The 22,638-nt window shown below is 43.0% G+C and overlaps 1 protein-coding gene across 1 annotated transcript; it reads left to right on the forward strand.

Annotated features, from left to right (window-relative positions):
* The first annotated feature begins 76 nt into the window (after positions 1-76).
* Positions 77-22,175, forward strand: cyp1d1 (cytochrome P450, family 1, subfamily D, polypeptide 1). The gene is made up of 9 exons (XM_079516334.1): positions 77-177; positions 14,070-14,147; positions 14,548-14,847; positions 15,292-15,930; positions 18,325-18,451; positions 19,802-19,891; positions 20,420-20,543; positions 20,725-20,811; positions 21,750-22,175. The coding sequence occupies exons 3-9, from the start codon at positions 14,569-14,571 to the stop codon at positions 22,030-22,032; spliced, it is 1,629 nt and encodes a 542-aa protein (XP_079372460.1). The 5' UTR covers positions 77-177; positions 14,070-14,147; positions 14,548-14,568; the 3' UTR covers positions 22,033-22,175.
* Positions 22,176-22,638: the final 463 nt, after the last annotated feature.

The raw sequence follows: 22,638 nt of genomic DNA on the forward strand, positions 1-22,638 counted from the left end.
ATCCTAAATGTTAGCCTCACAATGTCAAACGTCTATTGCAAAGTTTTTAGTCAGTCCTTATAGGAGCTAGCCTATACTGTACAACAGTTGTATCCTGAGGATTTCAGCGTTACTGGGCAACTCCACAAAAGTGTCCGCCCTTGATTATGGATTACTACATGATTGAAGACATCAAAGGTCATAATTGTATTGTAATTTTTGCTGAATGGATTTTCATTGATTGTGCCCATGTTGTCTGCTGCTATGCTATGGGGTGCTATCTTGCTAATTTGTAATTTGGAAGTGAGTTGAAAGAAACTATAGCTGTTGTTACACTCTGCACTTCTGCTAGCCCCCTTGTAGCAGCCTGACATTACACGGTACACCTGTCAATCTCTAAGACACCTGACTTAATATTTTTAGGAAATAGAAGGCAAACATGAGTATTAATTAATTAATTAATTAATTAATGCCAACATTTTGCACAGTGTGCCCAGGCAGATTTTCCCAGGCCAAGGTAATAATTAATTCCTGCATGTACACCACTGCTCTTCAGCAATCTAGCCTCTATATAAGCCCTGCTCTGCTTGACTCTGGTCCTCACTTGACAGATTCTATGCTCTCTGTCTCTACAACCTGCTGCCTGCCAGCTCTGTTCTTGGTTTCCACTCAGTTGGTCTTCCCTATGCTTTTTTCCAATTTTCTGTTGTTTGCTCGGCTGGCATTACAACCTGCCTATTCAGCTTAACACAACCCAAACATCGACCATAACTGTCCTTTTACTTTAAGGATAAATATCGTTTTCTTGTTATGTTATATTAGATTCTGTTCTGTTATTGAAAAAAAACATGATAAAGAACTGAAGACAAATCCAAAACTCCAGTCTCTAGTATCCAAAGCAGATCAAGTCCTTGACACACAACTTTCTCAGTCTGATTAAATGAAAAACAGCCAGACTACCTACAATCAATGTAATCTAAAATCATTCTGCTTGAGGAGATGCATCTGCATGCTGTAAAGCAGCCAGATTAAAAGGGTAAATCCAGGTTAATCGCTTTCAACATTAACAGGCCGATAAAGCCCCCGTAAACATTTTACCATCTTCCCCTCTTGCCGGGAACTGTCTTTCATGTAGTTAATGCCAGCCGTCCATTCGGCTATCCCCTGAACATGCTAGCAATTACACACCAAAGGGCCAAATGATCCCTCTCTACTTTGGAGACAAATGTTACTAATATTAAACTGCTAACATCAGTGGTACACGTTTTCATAAAGGACGTGTGGACGGATTTACAACCGGTCGACGAGCCTCAGATATAGATTTCTTAACTTTTTGTTTACTGTGGCCCCTGCTGCTGCTGCCATGAACCCCCACTTTGAACTGTTGTCCTATGGAGATTGTACACTATAGAGCCTAACCCATACAGTACAGTTGGGTGCCACCGATATTGTCCCTTATCATTTGACCCATTTAGGCCTGACCTCAAAATTGTAAAAAATCCTAAATCCTCCAGTTTTCTGAAATAAATATTTTCACGATTTTTCAAAAATAGCAGACCTACAAGCTCGTAGCGCGCCACTCGGTGGCGCGCTATGAGCTTGTAGATCTGCTATTTTTCAATAGCTAAATTATAACATAATGTTTAAAACACCAAAAGGGGTTCCCGCCCAAAATGGGTTAACTGTCCTTTTGCGCAGATCACTCAAACCTCAGCAAAAAGAAAAGGACAATATCGATGGCCTCCAACTGTATATCGGCTTTTATGTCGACACCGGTACAACTCTTAAAGGACCACTTCACCACTTTTCAACATCTCTTCATATAATTGGTCCTCACTAATGTTCATGATAAAACACCACCATTTTTTCCTACTCAGTCTGTGTCTCATAGGAGGGCAGTTCGGACACCCGTCCACCAGTGACATCATCATTAGGCAGATTTCTTTTAAACAAGATTTGTTTTAAAATATATTTAGATTTTTATTATCGTGAAAACGATGGCTTCAACTTTTGCATTGCAACTTTTCAGCAAAAGAAAGCGTGCCGTTTCTATTAGCTTGGATTCACCATCGATGATGTCACTGGTGGACGGGTTTCTGAACTGCCCACAGCCCTCCTATGAGACACAGACTGAGTAGGAAAAAATGGTGGTATTTTATCATGAACATTAGTTAGGACCACTTATAGGAAGAGAAGTTGAAAAGTGGTGAAGTGGTCCTTTAAGACATTCTTGAGTTCTGAAATTTCAGTAACCTGCCGGACATCTCGCGGTGTAAGGCACTTAAATGAAAATAACCAAATATATAAAAATGAGCTCTTTAGCTTTAGAAAACGTGTAGTTTAGGGCAGGTAGCGAAATGTGTGACCAATCGGCTTTGTGTTGATGCTACCTTGGTGTACTGGATGGGTAGATCAGGGATGGGCGTGGGCATGCCCTGGTTCTGTGGCCCATCATCTGCATGCTGCGGCGTGTGGTTCTGGTTCTGGCTGGACGCCTGGTGGCCCATCACGTGCCCGTTCCCAGACTGCTTCTGTTGCCTGTTGGTCTGCTGCTGCATGTCAGCCTGCTCTTCCTCTGCAACACACACAAACACAACATGTGTATTTTTCCACGTTTATTCATTTATTTATATTTTATTTGTTTGATGGCTGAATGTAAATGAAAAGTACAGCAGCAATTTGAGATATAGACATTGTGAGGATGTTTTATCCCTGCATGTCCTCACAAGAGACATGGACAGGCGTCCATTGCTGGTGGACATTTCTGTCTAAAATGTATTTTTTGCCACGGACATACAAATTGAGTGGACAATATAATATTACGAGAAACACAAAGAGCAGGCCCTGAATGACCATAACAGGTCTAGTGTTCAAATTGCGGGACCCTTATGGGTCCAAATGGACCAATTTGTACACTCTCAGAGTGAAGGGGGTTCTTGAAAATAAATGAAATATTTGAGAACCATTAGTAGTAGTGCACCAGAGCTCGTCATAGTAAATCATCAGTGTCATACATATTCTGAAGAATATGTATGGAGACTTGACATTCAGTTATTGGGTGATTGGGTTATCAAAATAAGAACATATAATCATGTGTAAAAAAGAAAATATAAAAGGTTATGTGAGTGAGAATGGTTTAACAACACTTCAATTTTGATTGTAGCTGTGTAAAACAGCCAAACAAACACCGGGCTTCGCTTTGTATGTTCATGTCGCTGGCTTCCACTGAGGTGCGTAACAGTGGCGCTCCACTGAAGTGCGTAACAGTGGCGCTCCACTGCAGTGCGTAACAGTGGCGCACATTGAAAATGTCAGGCTATTTTCAGTGTGTGACCCCTTGTGCTTACGGTTATGAAATACCAAAGAAAATGTGATGTCCTCACAAGTGGCTTTACTCTGGACTGTATTCTTGTGAGAGCGTGTAACCGTGTGCATATAGGATGAAATTTGGAGGGCATAGCAGGTCGTGTCAAATGAGGTACTGGCATCGCTTGGCGGTCTAACGCCGTGGGGTCAGGGGGTCAGCACTGGCACCATAAAGTCGGGCTGGCGCAGCTAAGCTGTTAGAGTGGGCAGCGGGCTGCGCTCATTAATTAAGGCCAGAGCATTGGTGTCATTTGGGGTCTCAGGGTAGGACACTTTCTACCCCCTAGTGTTAACATTTAACCCGAAATTCTGTTCTTTTATGCAAATTTATCCCCCCCCAACTCAGATTATTTTGTATGTTTTGCAGATTTATCTGATTTGAGATCAACGCTGAATGCATCTCAATTCACGCATGTTATATATATCGTTGTTGTACTTATACTCATAAATTCATTGTACAGATATTCTACTGTTAGACGGATGTTATGTTCTTAACTTGCTTATGATCCTTGATGACTATTTCTATGTATCTGATGTAAATTACCATGCGTTAGTAAATCACTCTGGATTAAGAGCGTCTGCTAAATGCCTATATTGTAAATTGTCTTATCTCCGTGCATATTCTTACTGTTTTACTGTAACGCCCCTATACTTGATCATACTACAACTACAGCATCACATGAAAGCATCAAAAGTAGCAGATTCGCAAGCTCGAAACGCGCGGCGAAGCGACATGTTTTGAGCTTGTCGATCTGCTACTTTTGCCACTTTTGAATTTGAATCCTGAAAAGTAAAAGTTTCGGACATAATGCGGTTTCCACCTGACAGAGATGTGCTTTTTTGTCTTGCAACCATTAAACCACTTCCAACCTGTTTTGGGCATGCCATTATAAACAGGATTAAAATTGTATTTGAAGGACAACTTCACTCATATTCCACCTATTGTCATAACCGGTCCTCACTAATGCTGATAAAATGGTACAATTTCTGTCTACTCACTGTTTCGGAAGAGGGCTGTGGACAGTTCAGAAACCCGCCTACCAGTGACATCATTGTTTGGCAGCCTGGCAGCAAGTTGGCTATTTCAAACAAGGTTTCAAAAATATTTATTTATTTATGCAAGCATGCATGCGAGAACAATATGGCTTCTGTTATAGCATGCTAACTTTACAGGAATAGAAAGCCTGCAGTTTCTATTAGCTTGAGATACAACGTGAATCTCCAAGATTATGTCATTGAGGCAGGTTTCTGAATTGTCCACACAGCCATCATCTGAGACACAGTCTGAGTAGACAGAAATAAATGGTACCATTTTATCATGAGGTCCAATTATATGAAGATATTTTGTTATTTTTCCCTGCACTGCGAGGTTTGAACCGGTTACACACACACACACACACACACACACACACACACACACACACACACACACACACACACACACACACACACACACACACACACACACACACACACACACACACACACACACACACACACTTTATTATGAGATATGACTAATTAATGCACCAGCATTTTATTTCGTATTATTTTTAAGATGCCTGAAGAAGGTCCGGAGGGACCGAAACGTTACCTTAATAAAAGTAAAACTCATGTACAGAGCAGATACTGTGTGGGCGTATATCTTTCTTCTTATTATTGATGTCCATGGCCTATATACGCACCTGTTCATACGTCTTATTTCTGTGTGCGAAAGATTTTTTCTACAGTATCTTTCTCAATGAAAGGTGTCTAAAGCCCTAACCACACCAAAGGGCCGAGGCGGTTTCAGCGTTGTCCCAGCGGTGTGATATGTCCTGTTGCACATTGACGCACGTCGTCCCATTCATTCATTCATTCATTCATTCATTCATTCACATTATTAGCCTAGTCAACGTGTCGGCTTGGAAATGAGGCAAAGAGCAAAGAGCTCATTTCCATCTGTAGTCCCGGGGGAAGGTTGTCAAAGAGAACCCATGCATTACAGAATTTAAGGAACCAAAATAATTTTATTGTGAAACAAGCATCTCTCACCTGTGGCTGAGGTAGCGCTGGTCTCCAGTCCAATCACAGGCATGGTTTCTTCCGTCTCACAGCTGGTCCATTCGTCCCTCTCTCTCTCTCTCTCCCTGCCTCGCTCTGGGGTTTCGACGGAGGGAACCCGAAAAGCGCCTCCTTTTATAGCTCCACTCCGTCCTCTAAAAGTCCCACTTCTCTACAGAAGTGTTGTGTAGGACGTATACACACTTGTTGTGTAATGTGTCATTTTTTTTAACGTGATAGACACTTCTTCCTGTCTTATCTCTTATCACCTTTCCATCAATCGAGCCCCGTTTCAGCCCCAAAAAGGGGAAAAGAAAACAACTGCAGGATAGCCTAATTGGGAAGATGTTTGCTTTGATAAGGGCCCCCTGCTGCGTTGCTGTCTCCCAGGAACAATGCGATCGCATAACTGTGTCTGGTGTGCCTGTATTTTGATCTTGGCTGTCTGGAAAGAGCCCTTTTGAGAATTATCCCTTAGGACAACATAACCTCCGTAATTAACCCTCGTTAAACGATGAAAGGGCACCGCGTAAACCACATTTTGGGGAGAAAAGGCAGTGAAAACAGGCCTGTCGTGCAGCCTCTCTCCTCGTTTATGTCTACTAGTAGGATTTGCATTGGATTGCAGTCTATAGCTGGCAGAATGCTATAGTGTCATTGGTGTTGGATTTAACGAGTTTGAAATGTTTTACCACCGAAACCAGGGGTATACATTAGATTCATTGTGATCTACCAGTAGATCACAAAGGGGAAGGGTGTGCAGGTAGACCACATGACATACCCCTAAAATGTATACTTTCAATATTAAAAAAACTATTTTTGGCCACTTGAAGTAAGGTGACTTGATTGATTGACATCAAAAAGGGCCTACCAGCTCAAACCTACAATGCAATACTTCAAGAGTCTTGCATACTTCAAACGTCAGTAGCATTACAAACTTATATACAAACAAAACCCCCTATACCAATTCCATTTCCCCCCTCAAAGTCTGACGTAACAGTCCGTATGTGTCTTAAACGGCAACGCATGTCGGGAGCCATGGGTGAGTCTTAACCAGCCACACATGTGTCGGACTGTTGCATGTTGGACTCTTAGTACGCCGGACCAACGTATGTGCCCCAACGACACACACACACCAAATGTCCGATCTACAGCAGCCGATCTACAAGCTCGCGACCCGACAGTGTTGGGGGCTTGTAGGCTACTGCAGATTTATGTTTTTTAGTGAATGCCCCCCCCCCAAGAATAGGGGATGCTAGGGTTCGAGTCAAGTAAGGATATGCCCAAATTACTAATTGATGGGTTGACACGTCACTCTTTGAAAATGTTTTATGAATAACTTATGAATTAACCCATTAAAACCGGAAAATCATCCGTGTCAATTCAGATTTTTGCTATTGGCTATTCAAAATCACACCCGTTTGAAGTGAGTGGTGCAACTCCGTGTGGGGGTCCCTGGAACTTCCAGACCCACAGGAACGTGCCCAGGGGTCCGGGCCTGTTCCGGCGAGCCGCCCCGCGTCTGAAACGGTTGAGAAATGACAGAGTTACCGTGTGGGGGTCCCCAGGGGGTCCCTCTACTGTACTGTACTGTACTGTACTGCACTGTCACTGTCACTGTACTGTACTGTCACACCCGAAATCATCATATATACTGTGTGTGTGTGTGTGTGTGTGTGTGTGTGTGTGTGTGTGTGTGTGTGTGTGTGTGTGTGTGTGTGTGTGTGTGTGTGTGTGTGTGTGTGTGTGTGTGTGTGTGTGTGGTTTAATGTATGTCTTAATGTATGTCTTTAGTTTTTAGTTAGTTTTGTAAACGCATTGACAATGAAGGGAACATTTACGTCATAATGTGTCATTTACGTCATATTGTCTCTTTATTGTTAATGGCGTTTAATGTTTGTGTTTGCACCGTTTGTTTTATATCACCATTACATCACCTAATCAACATGAGATAGACTTTAATATATTAGCGCCCCTCACTTCACACGGGTGTGATTTTTACATTTTATATTGGTTGGAAGGATTGTTAGATCTCACCATGTTTACCAAGTTAGAGCCACTCAGAGGGCAATGGTCATTTAGGACCTTTTAGGTCATACGAGAGCGGTGCCCATTGGGCACTGGCCTACTTGGAACGATGCATGCCCCACCCAGTTATTATATATGTGTCCCTTTTATGCCCATATATGGAGTTCTTTGTCAGGCATGCCCAACATTTATTTAACCAGTAAATACGTGGTGTGTGAACTGGCCAAGAGAAGAGGCGAAATAAGTAACACAGCTCTGCCAGTAACAATAAATACAAGACAATAACAAGACAGACATGTAACATTCATAAACACAGTAGAAGTGAAGAAGCTCAAATAATAATAATGCAACCAAAAAAGGCTAATAGAAAAATCTAAGCAACGAAATTTGCTAATAAGCTAAAAAGCAAGAGAACCAATTTTGTTATACAGTTGGGTGCCACCGATATTGTCCCTTATCATTTGACCCATTTAGGCCTGACCTCAAAATTTTAAAAAATCCTTCTAAATCCTCCAGTTTTCTGTAATAAATATTTTCACGATTTTTCAAAAATAGCAGACCTACAAGCTCGTAGCGCGCCACTCGGTGGCGCGCTATGAGCTTGTAGATCTGCTATTTTTCAATAGCTAAATTATAACATAATGTTTAAAACACCAAAAGGGGTTCCCGCCCAAAATGGGTTAACTGTCCTTTTGCGCAGATCACGCAAACCTCAGCAAAAAGAAAAGGACAATATCGATGGCCTCCAACTGTACGTCAAAGCAGGAGCAATGTCTGGGAAGTGTGCCCATGGCAATCCTTTTAAAACTTACTAGGGGAATCACAGAAGCCAGTCTGAGTCTGGTCTGTAGTATACAGTAGGTCATTCCATGACCAGGGTCCAAAAAAAGCAAGCCTTTTTTTCCCAGACTGGGGGCACGACATAGCGCAGCCAAGCATTTGATCTGCTGTTGAGAGAGTTTTGAACAAGCTCAAATTTAGAACAAAATGTAAAGTGGGAGATTACCAAGAATGGCTTTATGTAGCAACCTGCGAGACGTTAAGGAGCACCACCCCACTAAGGTGTACAGAGGGTACAGTGATGAGTCCTATAGGGGGAATTGGTTATTAACCTCAATGCAGCAATGCATGAAACAAGGCGTCAAGTTTGTTCAGAGTTGAGGAACTAGCAAAACGGTAGACAGTATGGCCATAATCGAGTCTATGCAGATGTCAGAAACTCAGAATATATTTGTGATGTCAGAACAGGCCAGCTCCATATAGCCTGGGCAGGGGCCCTGTCCAGAGCCCGGACAGAGGCCTTTGGTGGTGGTTCTGGATCACCGTGGGTCTAGAATGGGCAGGCATAGTTTTACTGAGGTTAGGTTTGTGGTTTAAGGACTTCAGTGTTTTGTACAAAAACAAAAAAAAAGTTTAGGGTTAAGGTTAGGTTAAGGCATAGTTTTACAGAGCTTAGGTTTAGGCTTAAGGTTAGGTTTAGGCATAAAAAACGAGAACTGTCAATCACAGCGACTATTGGCCAATCACAGCGGGATTTGCCTAGAACTATGCGGTGGGATCCATAATATGTCATGGACACTAACAGGGGGGAGCCGCCGGGGGAATCAAACCGGGAACCTTATCCACTGCCGCCCCTATACTGTAGTGCATGTTGCATCATGTGACTCGACAATAATAGACACACCATTTAAATCAAGATGTCTCACAATTATTATGATTAAAATGATAGCATTTCTACCTCACTGGTTCCAGGGTTTTGTGTGTGTGCGTGTGTGTGTGTGTGTGTGACTGTGTGTGTGAACTAATGATGTGGCGGTGCTGGCCGGCTGCCGGGGCCTGGGAGATCCACACGAACCGACGGGTCAAAGGAGCTGTTACTGGGCCTGACAACTACAGGGTGTCCCACGGTTGAGTCTGAACCAAAACGACGGCTCGACAGAGAGAGAGAGAGAGAGAGAGAGAGTTATCAGATATTCGGTGTGTTGCACTGTGATGTCGATCACATGGACCCTAGCGTCCCTATTATCGGGGCAAACATTCTGAATAAAATAGAATGTGTTGTGAGCTTTTCTGAGCTTGTATAGTACTCATCGGCTATTTTCGCTGAAGTGATTTGGAAAAGGGGAAAGGATAGACCTATTTAGTGTAGACCCTGGAGGTCAACAAAGTATATGTCGCTGTCGGGCAAAATGAATGCCAGCTACTTGATCATATTCAGTGTCACATAAAAAGTATCAAGTTAGATAGATCCATAAGACGTGTTTCGAGCTTGTCGATCTGCTACTTTTGCTGTTTTTGGACATAATATTATTGAGGTTTCCACCCGACAGAGTCATCATATCACACATAGGGGCTCTTTTTTTAAATGTTTGCTTATGCTGCACTTTAGCTTTGGTCTGTTTATGTTTCTTAGATGGGCTTGATGTTTTATGTTCTACCCAAGTGACTGAAGGGAGCAGTTCTGCGAGTACCAATAAATAACCATTGATAGTCACATTGTTATTGCGTCATCAATATCGGAGAAAATTATCGGGATTATTTTGAGACCGATTCGATACCAATATGGCATTTTTATGGCCGATTCCGATATGCTACCGATTATATTGTGCATCTCTAATTAGTACAACATTTAAATATTTTGAAAAATAGATCTAAAATTACATCTGTAAATAGATCTACATCTTGTCAATCGGTATTTTCAACAAATGGCGTATAAAACACGTCTCAACTGGAGAAATGTATGTTTTGTAATCATAATCTGAATCTTAAAAGTAACAAAGTTTTCAATAATTATAGTGGAGTAAAAAGTACAATAAATAATTGTAATAATGTAGTGGAGTAGAAGTAGAAAGAATACAACATTTTGAAAATTAGAATACTCAGAATAGAGCATTGATCACGCCTCCAGGTCTTAAGTTAAGTAATAAGACCTGGTACTTAAGACACGCATAATACTGCCCCTTATTTTTTAGGTTTGGTGGTTTAATATCAGCTACACTAGCCCTTGTGTTCAAACTATGGGATTCGTTAACATACGGGAAGTAACCTTTAAAATATTTTGGTCTGTCTGTCTGTCTGTCTGTCTGTCTGTCTGTCTGTCTGTCTGTCTGTCTGTCTGTCTGTCTGTCTGTCTGTCTGTCTGATTGCCTGCCTGCCTGCCTGCCTGCCTGCCTGCCTGCCTGCCTCTCTATCCCTCTCGCACACAAACGCACACACACACACACACACACTTCATCTTACCTCGCGCTTACCTCGTGCCTTCCACACAGACACACAGAGCCAGCGGAGGAGTTGGTCCCTAAATAATTAGACCTCGGTCGAATTAAGTTAATAAAAACGTGATCGGACAGGAAAAGGTCCAGGGTACACCGGAAGCCATCATTTTGGATGTACAGTAGAACCATTTATTTTGACCCGTAAAAAGCTCTAATCCACACTGGAGTAACACCTTTCCAGTGTATACATTGTGACAAGAGTTTCAGTCAGTCAAATAATCTGAAAAGGCACCAGAGACTCCACACTGGAGAAAAACCTTTCCACTGTAAACATTGTAACGAGTTTCAGTTTCAGTGGAGAAAGACCTTTCCATTTTAAACATTGTGACAAGAGTTTCACTCAGTCACGTTACTTGAAGACACACTAGCTTGTCCACACTGGAGGAAAAGATGAAGATGAAGACATCACTTCACACTGCTCTAAAGTTGCTCTTGAACACTGAAGTCACTGAAGACAGTGGAGCTGTCAACACAGGAAAAAAACATTCCAGTGTAAACAGTGTAACAAGAGTTTCAGCAGTTCAAAGTGTGTCAGGAGACACCAGATTGTCCATACTGGAGAAAAACCTTTCCACTGTAAAGAGTTTCAGTTGGTCAAGTTACCTGAATAAACACCAGCGTCTCTAGCCTGACACTCAGTCTGAATTTTCATTTCGTTTCACTTCATTATTCAGACTGAAAGCCCTCCCCACGGCATCAGTTTCTGGGATGGGCGTTGTCAAAGCGGCTCATTGGTTGGTTCATACCAACCAATCAGAATAGTAGGAAAGCAGATGACGTTGTCAATCATGTGTCTATGGCTATCCCGTTTGCTAACCAAAAAAACACAGCCAACGAGCACTACTAGCATGTAAACAAAAGCGGTAAAATATGTCGGATGATGATGTTTATAAAACCGTTTCTGTAAATAAACTATTTATCATACGTCAATTTAATAGCCAGATTGATACGGTCGTGAGTCACTCAGTCACAGCAGTGGGGGCAGCCATGTTTGCTGTCTGACGCTGTCGAGTGAGGGGGCTGATGGCCAATCAGCTGCTGTGAACAGATTTTCGACAGAGACTGACGTGGTCGTAGGGAGAGTCACCAGACCTGAATCGCCAGAACATATTTTCTTAATGGACATGGCTAGCGATTCAGGGCTGGGGCCAGGCTACAGAGTCTCCATACTGGAGTAATTTAACATTTCACTGAAAACATTGTGACAAGAGTTTATGATCTGAAGAGACACCACCGTATCCATAGTAAGTAAGCCTTGCCGAGCCATGAGGCCCATAGGGCAGGAGCCTATCTCCTGTTTCTGTAGCGTGAGGCAGCTTCATGTACAAATACATCCCCTTGACACGACGCTAGTATACTGCAGGGACTTACCCCAATCAACCCTTGATGCCGAGTGCCAAGCAGGGAGACATTGTGTCCCATTTTTCAGAGTCTTTGGTATGACCCGGCCGGGGATCAAACTCCCAGTCTCAGGGCGGAAACTGAAAACACAATACCACTAAGCTGGTCAGCGCTGCGTATCCATACAGGAGAAAAAACATTCCAGTCTAATCAATTGTGACAAGAGTTTCAGTCAGTCAAATTCTCTGAAGAAACACCAGCGTCTCCACAATAGAGAAAACTTAACTGACAGAAACTCTTAACACTGTGACAAGAGTTTCAGTCAGTTAAGTGCTCGGAAAAGACATCAGTGCATTGACCACAGGGGGAAAGAAAAAAAAGTCCACTATGAGCTCACTGGGAGGATCAAATTAAACAGCTGTATGCTGGCAGTGAGTTGGATAGACAGGCAAAAATATAATGGATATTTCTATGGGTCTATGGGCCTCTATTAGGAGTTGGTCTTAAGAAACTCTTTTGGTTTATTCTTTGGAAAACCTTACAACAATCAGTTTAACAACCATCGTTGGTGATTTATTGTTTGGCCAGATGATGCCAGTTGTCATATGTAGGCATGTTGCAAATTATTGTTGGTGTTATATATTTATGCTAGACATTACCAGGTAAAACATTATGAATTGTATGAGGTAGAACTGTTGTTCTGCACTGTAGGGATTTATGAGCTCAATTGTATATATTATGAACTCTTATTTTGAAGTAGACTGGAAATGCTTATTAACTCAACAGCTGTGATGTGTAGATCGGTAAACCAATATTCTCCAGCAGTTGCTCCTTGCGTGCGCGCCCCTCAAGACCAGAAAGCAGGCTGGCTAGGCCAGGCTACCTGACCCTCAGCCAACTGCTTCTTCTGATTGGTGACAGCAAGTGATGACATCATGGCTCTGGCATAGAGATACACGGGTCTACTACAAATGTCACGACCCCAAATGAGACAGTGCCCCCACTTCCGGTACAGTGTACTGCAGGCCAGCCATAGAAGCCCATTGAAATTCAACTGTAGTTAGCCTACTTTTAAAATAATACAAAATGAACTGAAGACTATATTGATTTGAAATATGTTTCCAAATGTATGAAGTGTCTTTGTCAACATATGTTCTTGTTTTCGCAATAGAGGATGTGTTTCACATTTAATTTACCACTTGAATGGGTTTCCCATATATGTTAACAGAGCAGAGGGGAGCTGACAGACAGAGAACCTGTCGCATTTCAGTGACATTTCACTGTCTTTCTACGAGTGCCAACTTTGAAGAGTGGAATTCTCAATAATACATCCCGATCCCGACTGACTTTTTCACGTAAATTTTTGTCACAGGGCTTATAATGTTATACATACCGCAGGGCTCCGACGGCACATGAGAAATATATGTGTTTCTTTACCGTTAAAAGCAATAAAACAAGTTGACCAAGTTGAAATCAACTCAGACTAAAACAGTTAAGCATAGTGTTTGGTTTGTGAGGTTAGGGTTACGGTTAGGTTTGGGTTTAGGCATAGGTTTTGTGAGGTAGGGTTTTGGGATATAACCAGTTAACCATGCCCACCTGGGCGAGAACACCAAAGAAAGAGTCCCCTCACTTCACATGCATCAAATCAGTCCTTAACTGGTCACAGACAAATCTAAAAAGAATTGGAGCTCCATCTTGTGACGATTGTCAGAAATTGCAATGATGGCAGCAAGCACCAGTGTATGCTGTGGTATGAGGGCCTCTATGGTATCCAATGAGCTCCACACAGCAGAGGCTGGGTTTTGGGGCAATGACAAAATGTCACAGGATGTGTGTGTGTGAGTTTCTCAGTGGCCTCTTTGCACAGAAGAAAGAGGGGGATAAAAGGAAAAAGAAACGCATATCAGCTGATTGAACAGAAGAGAATGAATGAACAGTTCTGACGGTTCTGTCCCATAGTCGGTATCTTCTGGGACCGGTTCCCTGCCCTGAGCCAAGTTTTTGGCTTTTGTTCAAAGAAAGTCCCTTTTGCAGGTGGCAGAGCTGAACTGAAGGGCTCATTTTCTCCAGACTAGACACTCAATCCAACAAGATCACACAGCTCTGTCTCTGGTGAGTGTCCTGCTCTTTGCCAATTATTATTCACGCTACACTACTGAAGAGAACTACATTTAGATAAGGTGGTTATTATTATTATTATTATTATTATTATTATTATATGTTTTATTGCTTTTTGTAAAGATCAACCAATATGCTTACAGTATGTTGAAAATGTAAAGATTTTCTTCTTCCAGAATTACAACTTTTTCCTCACAATGTATCTCACATGGTGACTGCATGAATGTTCTTGATCTCTTACAGAATTCATTGATATGTCATCATGTCAGATTGTCTTTACCTCTCTTTCACTCTCTCTTTCTTTGGGTCTCTCTCTCTCTCTCTCTCTCTCTCTCTCTCTCTCTCTTTCTCTTTCTGTCATTCTCACTCTGTCTTGCTGTCTGTCTCTGCTCAGCTTCCACAGTGGTCCAGCGTGATGATGAGACTGACATTTAGGATTCTCCCAATCCAGGAAAGCCCCTGTGTCTCCCTGTCCTGTCTCACGGTGGCTCTCTGTGTTGTCACCCTGCTCCTGGTGGCCCTGAGGGGCCGAAAGGGCCTCAAGTACCGCTACCACCAGCAGCAGGGCCAGATGAAACACCCGGCTCCCCCGGGGCCCAGGCCGTGGCCCCTGGTGGGAAACCTGCTACAAATGGGAGACCAGATCCATCTTTCTCTGACCCGCATGAGACTTGAATATGGTGATGTTTTCAAGGTGAGTAAATTCTGATTTTCTTTCTTTCTTTCTTTCTTTCTTTCTTTCTTTCTTTCTTGCTGATCTCCTTCCCCTTCCTCGCTGCTACTTTGTAACCACACATATACGACCTCCTTGAAATCACAACTCTAATCATGATTGATTGATTGATTCCTTCTACAGTACTCATTTGTGGCTTTTTTCATCTGACTGCCTGTATTGGCTATGTATATTTATTTCTCTCCACTCTACTAGGAGCTCTTGATTAACTGACCTGTTTCTATCCTGTTATCCCTGCTCTTCTTTCTATCTCTACTCTTCTTCCACTTTCTTTTAATTCAAATGATTCCTGATGCTTTTATGAAGAAAAAAAAGCCATTTGTTTACAACTGTAAACCAGTGATGTGACAGTGAAGCTGTTTCTGATTATCATTCACATGATACATCCTTCACGTGACCTTCCAGATCCATCTGGGATCTCTGACCGTGGTTGTCCTGAGTGGCTACGGCACCATCAGGCAGGCGCTGGTCCGCCAGGGCGAGGCCTTCGCCGGACGCCCCGACCTCTTCACCTTCTCGGCCGTGGCCAACGGGACCAGCATGACCTTCAGCGACAAGTACGGGCCCGCCTGGACGCTCCGCAAGAAGCTGTGCAAGAACGCCCTCAGCTCCTTCTCCCAGACCAAGCCCAGCGGGGGATCCGGCACCACCTGCCTGCTGGAGGAACGCGTGTGTGCCGAGGCGGTGAAGATGGTGGAGGCGTTTCGGCGACGGGCGGCCGAAGGGGAAACAACACGCGGGAATAGAGGTCAAGGCGCCGCGGAGGGTCTCGATCCCGCTGTGCCTCTGGTCGCCTCAGTGGCCAACGTCATCTGCGCCCTGTGTTTCGGGAAACGGTACGACTACGACGACGAGGAGTTCCTCACCGTCGTTCACATCAACAATGAGGTGCTCCGGATCTTCGCGGCCGGGAACCTGGCCGACTTCTTCCCTGTGTTCCGCTACTTCCCCAGTCCGTCGCTGAGGAGGATGGTGGAGCACATTCGCAGGATGAACGGCTTCATGGAGAGAAACATCGAGGAGCACGTCCACACTTTTGATAAGGTGAGGTTGGCCGACACGCACGCACGCACGCACGCACGCACGCACGCACGCACGCACACACGCACACACACACACACACACACACACACAATTCACTATGTCTTTATTGTCACATCACAGGGGTTTTTTTTATATTTTTTGCGGTGGCCTTTTTGCCTTTTTTTATTGAGGTCAACAGGAAACGGGGGGAGAGATGGGGGGAGACACGCAGAAAAGGTCGTCGGGGTCGGGACTCGAACCCGCGACACGCTGTCTGGATTAACAGCCTAGGTGCCCGGACTGCTAGGCTGGCCCGGGCCACATCACAGGTTTACAAGTGGAAATAAATGTTTTTCTGAGAGTGCTCCATCATAATGTGTCGCTATCATAATGCCACTATAGTGGCATTATTGTCACTCAACAGTGGTATCTGCACATTTCTGAAGTTACAATTGAATGACTTTTAAGACCTTTTTAATACCAAATTGACAAATATTAGGCTACTTAAAGACCTGGTGAAATGAAAAATAAGTTTTTCACACTTTTAGACCATACTGTATCCGTGGTCTTTGATTCCCGTTGCTGCGCGTCCGTCAAAACACAGCTGATGTTGATTACAGAACTACTCCGTTTTTAATCTCATTCAAGATGACATCCAGACAGGGTATTACTCATTTTAAACTTAATCAGCACGCTAAAATATGTATCTGAAAACATTATAGGTTAGAAATATCCACGTGGTAGCTGCATGCTCTGTATCCAACTCTGTACCCGACTACCCATAGCCTGCAACGCTCTGATTGGTCCAGAAGCACACAGCCTTCCGTTTTAGACTGAAACTTAAAATTTTAAATCCACAAAAAGCCATTGCACCCAGTCTTTAAGAAAGAGGTAAACATTGTGAAAATAGCCGATCTACAAGCTCACAGTGGCTTGTAGTTAGGCTATTTTCACAATATTTATCTGTGGAACCGCCGCCTGAAATTCCAAGTGCTTGTCGGGTGTGTGTGTGTGTGTGTGTGGTGGGGGGGTGGAGGTCACAGCCTGAATGGGGTCGGGGCGCCAGTCTACTCAGACTCAGAGAGAACAGAATAGAATGGGGTCGGGGGTCTAGTCTAGAGAACAGAACAGCGTCATAAAATGTCCTGGAATGGCTCATGCTCTGAGCGGATGGCGTGTCTCTAAGTGTTGTTCTCTGGCTCCACCGGTTCGCCGTCCATTCTTTAATCCGAAGCTATGTACACATACAATGGATGTTGTGCACGTCGTTGTAGCCAAAAAATATGACAAACGGTCCCGGGAAGGAGCTTTTGTTCTTGCGCAGAGTGACTAAAATTTTTGCACGCACTCTAATTATGAATTATCATTCTTCTGGAAGGCACGCGCCGTTCGGTTGCTTAGCATCAATGGTTCCTCTATTCTCTGCTTCTCTTCCAATCCTTTATATAGATTTTTTAGTTCTTGTTTTGCAAAGCACTGATATAGTTTGTGTGCACGCGCTCATTTGTGTGTGTGCACGCGCTCATTTGTGTGTGCACGCGCTCATTTGTGTGAGTGCATGAATGCAAGTGTGTGTGTGTACATATGAGAGAGAGAGAGAGAGAGATTGATTGATATTACTTATTTAAGCAATATTACAGAGGGTGTGCTTTATCGTGATTATTGGCACGACAGTGATGCGGTCAGGAACGAGTGTAATATTGCGATTATACAACAGTGACCAAGAAAACAAAACACATCGAAGATTATTCATATTGTTTGGCAATTCACTATAAAAATAAAACCATGTTTCGACATCTGTTTCCCTGTAAATGGAAGAGTTAATTTGACTGAGTGATGTAATAAAGTGTGATTAGGGCCAGGGCTAGGTGTTCCTTTGCGCTGGTTTAAGCACGGGTAGCCTGATTTGCTGCGTTCCGCGGATCTGAAATGTCACTCTCCAGACAAATCAGTCTGGAGAGTCTCCTATAGGCGGGACATATGAAGGTTGAAATGGAGCCGAGGCTTCTGATTGGTCTGTGGTGCGGGTTGAGGAAAAACACTAGTTTGACATTGTATCAATGCGCACTGCGCAGCTACTGCTGTTGTCCTGCGACGACCCCTTATCATTCACTAAACTCACCCCACACACACATTGTTTTTGTACTACTGAATCTGACAGTGGACTACTGAATCGTATTTTTGTCAACAGTGAGAAGCATGGAAAGAGTGGCGCTGGCTGATGACGTATCAGCAACATGGCTACGTAACAGGTGACGTCAAGCAGCCCAGACTGATTTGCGAAGTGACATTTCAGATCCGTGGAACGCAGCAAATCAGGCTGGAACCCAGGCTAGGGTAGAGAGCCTATTTCAACCAATCAGATTGCTTGGTCGGAACTACCTGTTGTATAATGTACATTATTTGTACTTCCAGAGTTGCATTCGGGACATCACTGATGCCCTGATCTCTCTGTGTGAGGACAGACACCTGGACCCAGAGGACAACGCTCTGCTGTCCAACTCTCAGATCATCCACACTGTCCTGGATATATTTGGAGCAGGTTATTACACACATCCATGCAGTTTCAACCTGTTTTTTGGGGAAGTTCATTATAGTCCAAATGTTTAAAAAGTGTTGAACAAAATTGATAACAAAATTGATGATTCCGCAGGTGTCGCACCACCAACTATAAACAGCTTGAGTGTTGTGGATCTTTGGAACTCGGTCAGAAACATACATCACACGGCCTGCCATTGACAATTCAGTAGATTGTCAGTGCATTATCAGACCATTGTCAGTGAGTTCCTTTGCTGGACACTTCTTTTCAGTAGCAACGCAGTAGAATTAGCAAGGTTAATAATAAGTGAATAAAACTTGCAGGGAAAACATGCATTTTCAGAAAATCTTCAGGAAAAGATCAGGAAAGCATGAAGAGTTGGAATGGCATCTGTAGACACAATAAACCATGTCTCATTTATTTATTTGTTATATATATTTTTAATAAGAATTTGAACATTTTCAGAAAACCTTAGGTTATAGGTTTTATAGTAAGAGAAATCTATGAAAATCTGGGAACTAAATCGTTACCAAGAAATTTCTTCACCAATGTGTTTCTAAAGGTGTCTAATAACATGTACTAAAAGTTTGAAATTCAACTCCCGTGGGACAATTGAGTTATTAGCATAATATGTGACCATACCCATAACATCCTATATAAGGCAAAAAAGTCCAAATTTCATCATTCTTTAAGTAGCATGTGACATATGAAACTAGGGTGTTTGCATGATTCTGAATCCATTCCAAGCATTAGTTTTGCACAAAAAACACTCCTTGGGAGGAAAACGGCCACACAAACGTGATGAGGTCAGCACATTTGGTCAACTGGATATGGCCTAATTTAGCCCAAGGAGTGTTTTTTGTGCAATGGATTCAGAATCATGAAATCACCCTAGTTTCATATGTCACATGCTACTTAAAGAATGATGAAATTTGGACTTTTTTGCCTTATATAGGATGTTATGGGTATGGTCACATATTATGCTAATAACTAAATTTTCCCACGGGAGTTGAATTTCAAACTTTTAGTACATGTTATTAGACACCTTTAGAAACACATTGGTGAAGAAATTTCTTGGTAACGATTTAGTTCCCAGATTGGTCAAATACCTGATAAAATGCCCTTACTATTAGAAGGCCTAAATAGGTTAAAGCATGGAGCAGACACTGAAAACACCACAAACACTGCAAACACCACATGACGTACACATGCGCCAATGGCGGTCTGTTCGTTGGATAGACATATGGCAGTCAATGAGTGAATGAATGGAGCAAACCAGCACTAACAAACATACACAAATTCCTTTGAAAACTGACGTTGACCATGGTGTTGTCATGCTTTGTGTCGAATCAGGATTCGACACCATTATTGCTGGCTTGCAGTGGAGCCTGTTGTACCTCATCAAGTTTCCTGAGATCCAGGGCAGAATACACCAGGAGATAGGTAGGCCTACTATATCATAATCCAATGCTGGGTTTCATGCAGCCATGGTGTGCATCTCTGCAGTGGTGGAAGAAGTACTGGTATTCAAAATTCAAACGGTGTTGGCATAAGTACCAAAAGTAAAAGTATTCATTATGCAGAAAGTCCCATTTCACAAGTATTCAAAGATATAAAATCTATCATTTTAAATCCTTTGACAATAGCAGATATACAAGCTCACAACATGTGCTTAAAACACGTTAAAAGAAAATAGATGTATATAGAGACATGATATAACATACGCACTGTACATGCAGTTAACAAATGAATCACTGGAATTAGAGGTAACATCAGTAAGTCTAACAATAGTTTGACTGTAGTTCCCATTCTGAGATGGACAGAAGCCACCCGCCACCGGTAAGCCAGCATGTATTCTATATTAAAATATATGTAATGCACTGAAAATTGGCAATGAAGGTAGCTTATTGTATGTAGAGAGATTACTTGTTGAAGTCCAACACTCTGTCCTTTTGTCTGTCTTCGATGTAGATGAACACGTCGGCTCAGCCAGACTACCCAGGTTTGCAGACAAGCCTAAGATGCCTTTCACTGATGCTTTCTTATACGAGGTGTTCCGACACGCTTCCTACGTCCCTTTCACCATACCTCACTGGTAGGACACGTCTTTGTCCCTCTCAAATCAATAATACGTGGCTTGGCATTTGAACTATAGAAAACGCTTTATGACATCTTCATGCACAGGAAACGGGTAAGGCGCCTTGCCGCCTTCTGTAAACCTGGGACTACAGTTTTACCGTTAAACCCTCTATCTTGTCTCCTTCCAATAACCACAGCACCACAACAGACGTCATTCTGAACGGATTCTTCATCCCTAAAGACACATGTGTCTTCATTAATCAGTATCAGGTCAACCATGATGTGTGAGTATTTATTTTTCATGCGTTTATTCTAAATGTTTTTTATCCCTTGCTTCTTTCCCTTTTTTCTTCACTTAATGATTTTATTCATTCACTGGTTCTCAAAGTGGGCTCCGGGATCCCCCAGGGGTCCAAACTGTTAATAAAGTATTCAATCAATCAATCAATCAATCACTCCCTACCCTAGCTAAATTATTGATAGTTTGGAACCAAGCTGACCATACAGGTCTGTAACTATGAGGCCCCTTTTCCACCAAAATAAATTTTGTTCTTGAACTGGTTCTGTTCTAGATCCTTGGTGCTTCCACAGAACCAGCCGCGAACTGGCTTTCATTTTCAGCAGTTTAAATCACAATTCCAGCCTAAGCCTATACTAATTAGGGGCAGGAGTCCCAAGTTGCCCCGGGTTCGTCGATTATAACCGGTCAAAGTCTAATTTGACGGGGGAAATTCAATCATCAAAAGTCAGTTACAGTTTCACATTTCAAATGTGTACAAATGTAAGTAACCAAATGGTCAATTTGGTTACATTTGTACACTCTCAGAGTTATGGGTTCTGTGGCCTAATGCATGTCCTTGGAAAAAAAGAAAGAAAGAAAAAAGAACCAGTGGGTTTATTACTTGCGCAAGCAGAGTACTGCAGTCGGCTGGGTATGTCGGTGTTTTCCACCGGCCAATAAGGGACCACCATTCTTGATGACGTAACTAAGGTACGTTTGGTGATTGGCTGGGTATGTAGGGGAATGGTGGTCCCTTATTGGCTGTTGATGGTGACGTAACTAAGGTACGTTTCAAGGTTGGTACAAGTAGGCCATATATGGCCTACTTGTGTGCAAGGAGCAAGTTGGCACCTTGACAGAGTGCATTTCTGGTTGGATCTTGTTTGTACATCTTACTCTCATTGGTTCATTGATCCTCTTGTTCTTTGCCTCGTCACCCAGGGACCTGTGGGAGGATCCGGACACATTTCGTCCGGAGCGCTTCTTGGGCCAATCGGGCCTGGTCGACAAGGAGTTGACAGAGAAGGTTCTGATCTTCGGCGTGGGGAAGAGACGGTGCCTCGGCGACGTGTTCGCTCGCTTGGAGATGTTCGTGTTCCTCACCACGCTTCTCCACGGCCTGCACGTCCAGAGCGTTCCCGGACAGGAACTGGATCTCGCCACTGACTTTGGACTCACCATGAAGCCTCACCCCTACCGGATAACCATTACTTCCAGGCTCTAGAACTCCCTGAAGAACCATTCTTGTCATTCTATATCATTCTATGTTGTTGAAGGGACCCCCTCCCCCCCCCCCCCCCCCAGAAGCAAAGATTTGAGTTAAAAACGTTTGCTGTAAAATAATATTCAAAGATTTGCACACATTGTTATGGCCGCCTGGTGTGAAGATGTTTTATTCCTGCTTCTGGTCAGACATATTCATTTCCTTTTATGTAAATTCTAGAAATAAAAACAGCTGAATTTGCAGATCTACCCTGTGATGCGTTTGTGAGCTTGTGCATTTGTGAGACTCCCAAACAATTGTTAAGGGACCAAGTAGTCACGAAGTGACTTTGGTCAGTTATTGTTTTTGTGTGTTTTTTTTCTTCTCCTTCTTCTTCTTCTCCTTCTCCTTCTTCTTCCGCCAAAAATAGCTGTTCTGGCTGAACCGTGCAGTCGTGAAACGCAGGAATCTGGTAGAGGGCCATGCCAAACGGTGACTATGCGAAGCCCATGACAATTGGCCAAAGGGTGGCGCTATAGCACTCAATTAAAAATGCAAACTTTGAATATCTCATGAACCGTTTGACCGTTGGTAATGACACTTTGATACACATATGTGTCTCCTCAT

Source organism: Electrona antarctica (assembly GCF_951216825.1).
Source record: "Electrona antarctica genome assembly, chromosome: 12".
Taxonomy (NCBI): domain Eukaryota; kingdom Metazoa; phylum Chordata; class Actinopteri; order Myctophiformes; family Myctophidae; genus Electrona; species Electrona antarctica.

Excerpts from the sequence above, each read along its gene's own strand:
- cyp1d1 (XM_079516334.1), top strand. The coding sequence starts at position 14,569 with ATGATGAGACTGACATTTAGGATTCTCCCAATCCAGGAAAGCCCCTGT. Across the intron at positions 14,848-15,291 it reads AATATGGTGATGTTTTCAAG|ATCCATCTGGGATCTCTGAC; the intron begins GTGAGTAAATTC and ends GTGACCTTCCAG. Across the intron at positions 20,812-21,749 it reads TATCAGGTCAACCATGATGT|GGACCTGTGGGAGGATCCGG; the intron begins GTGAGTATTTAT and ends CTCGTCACCCAG.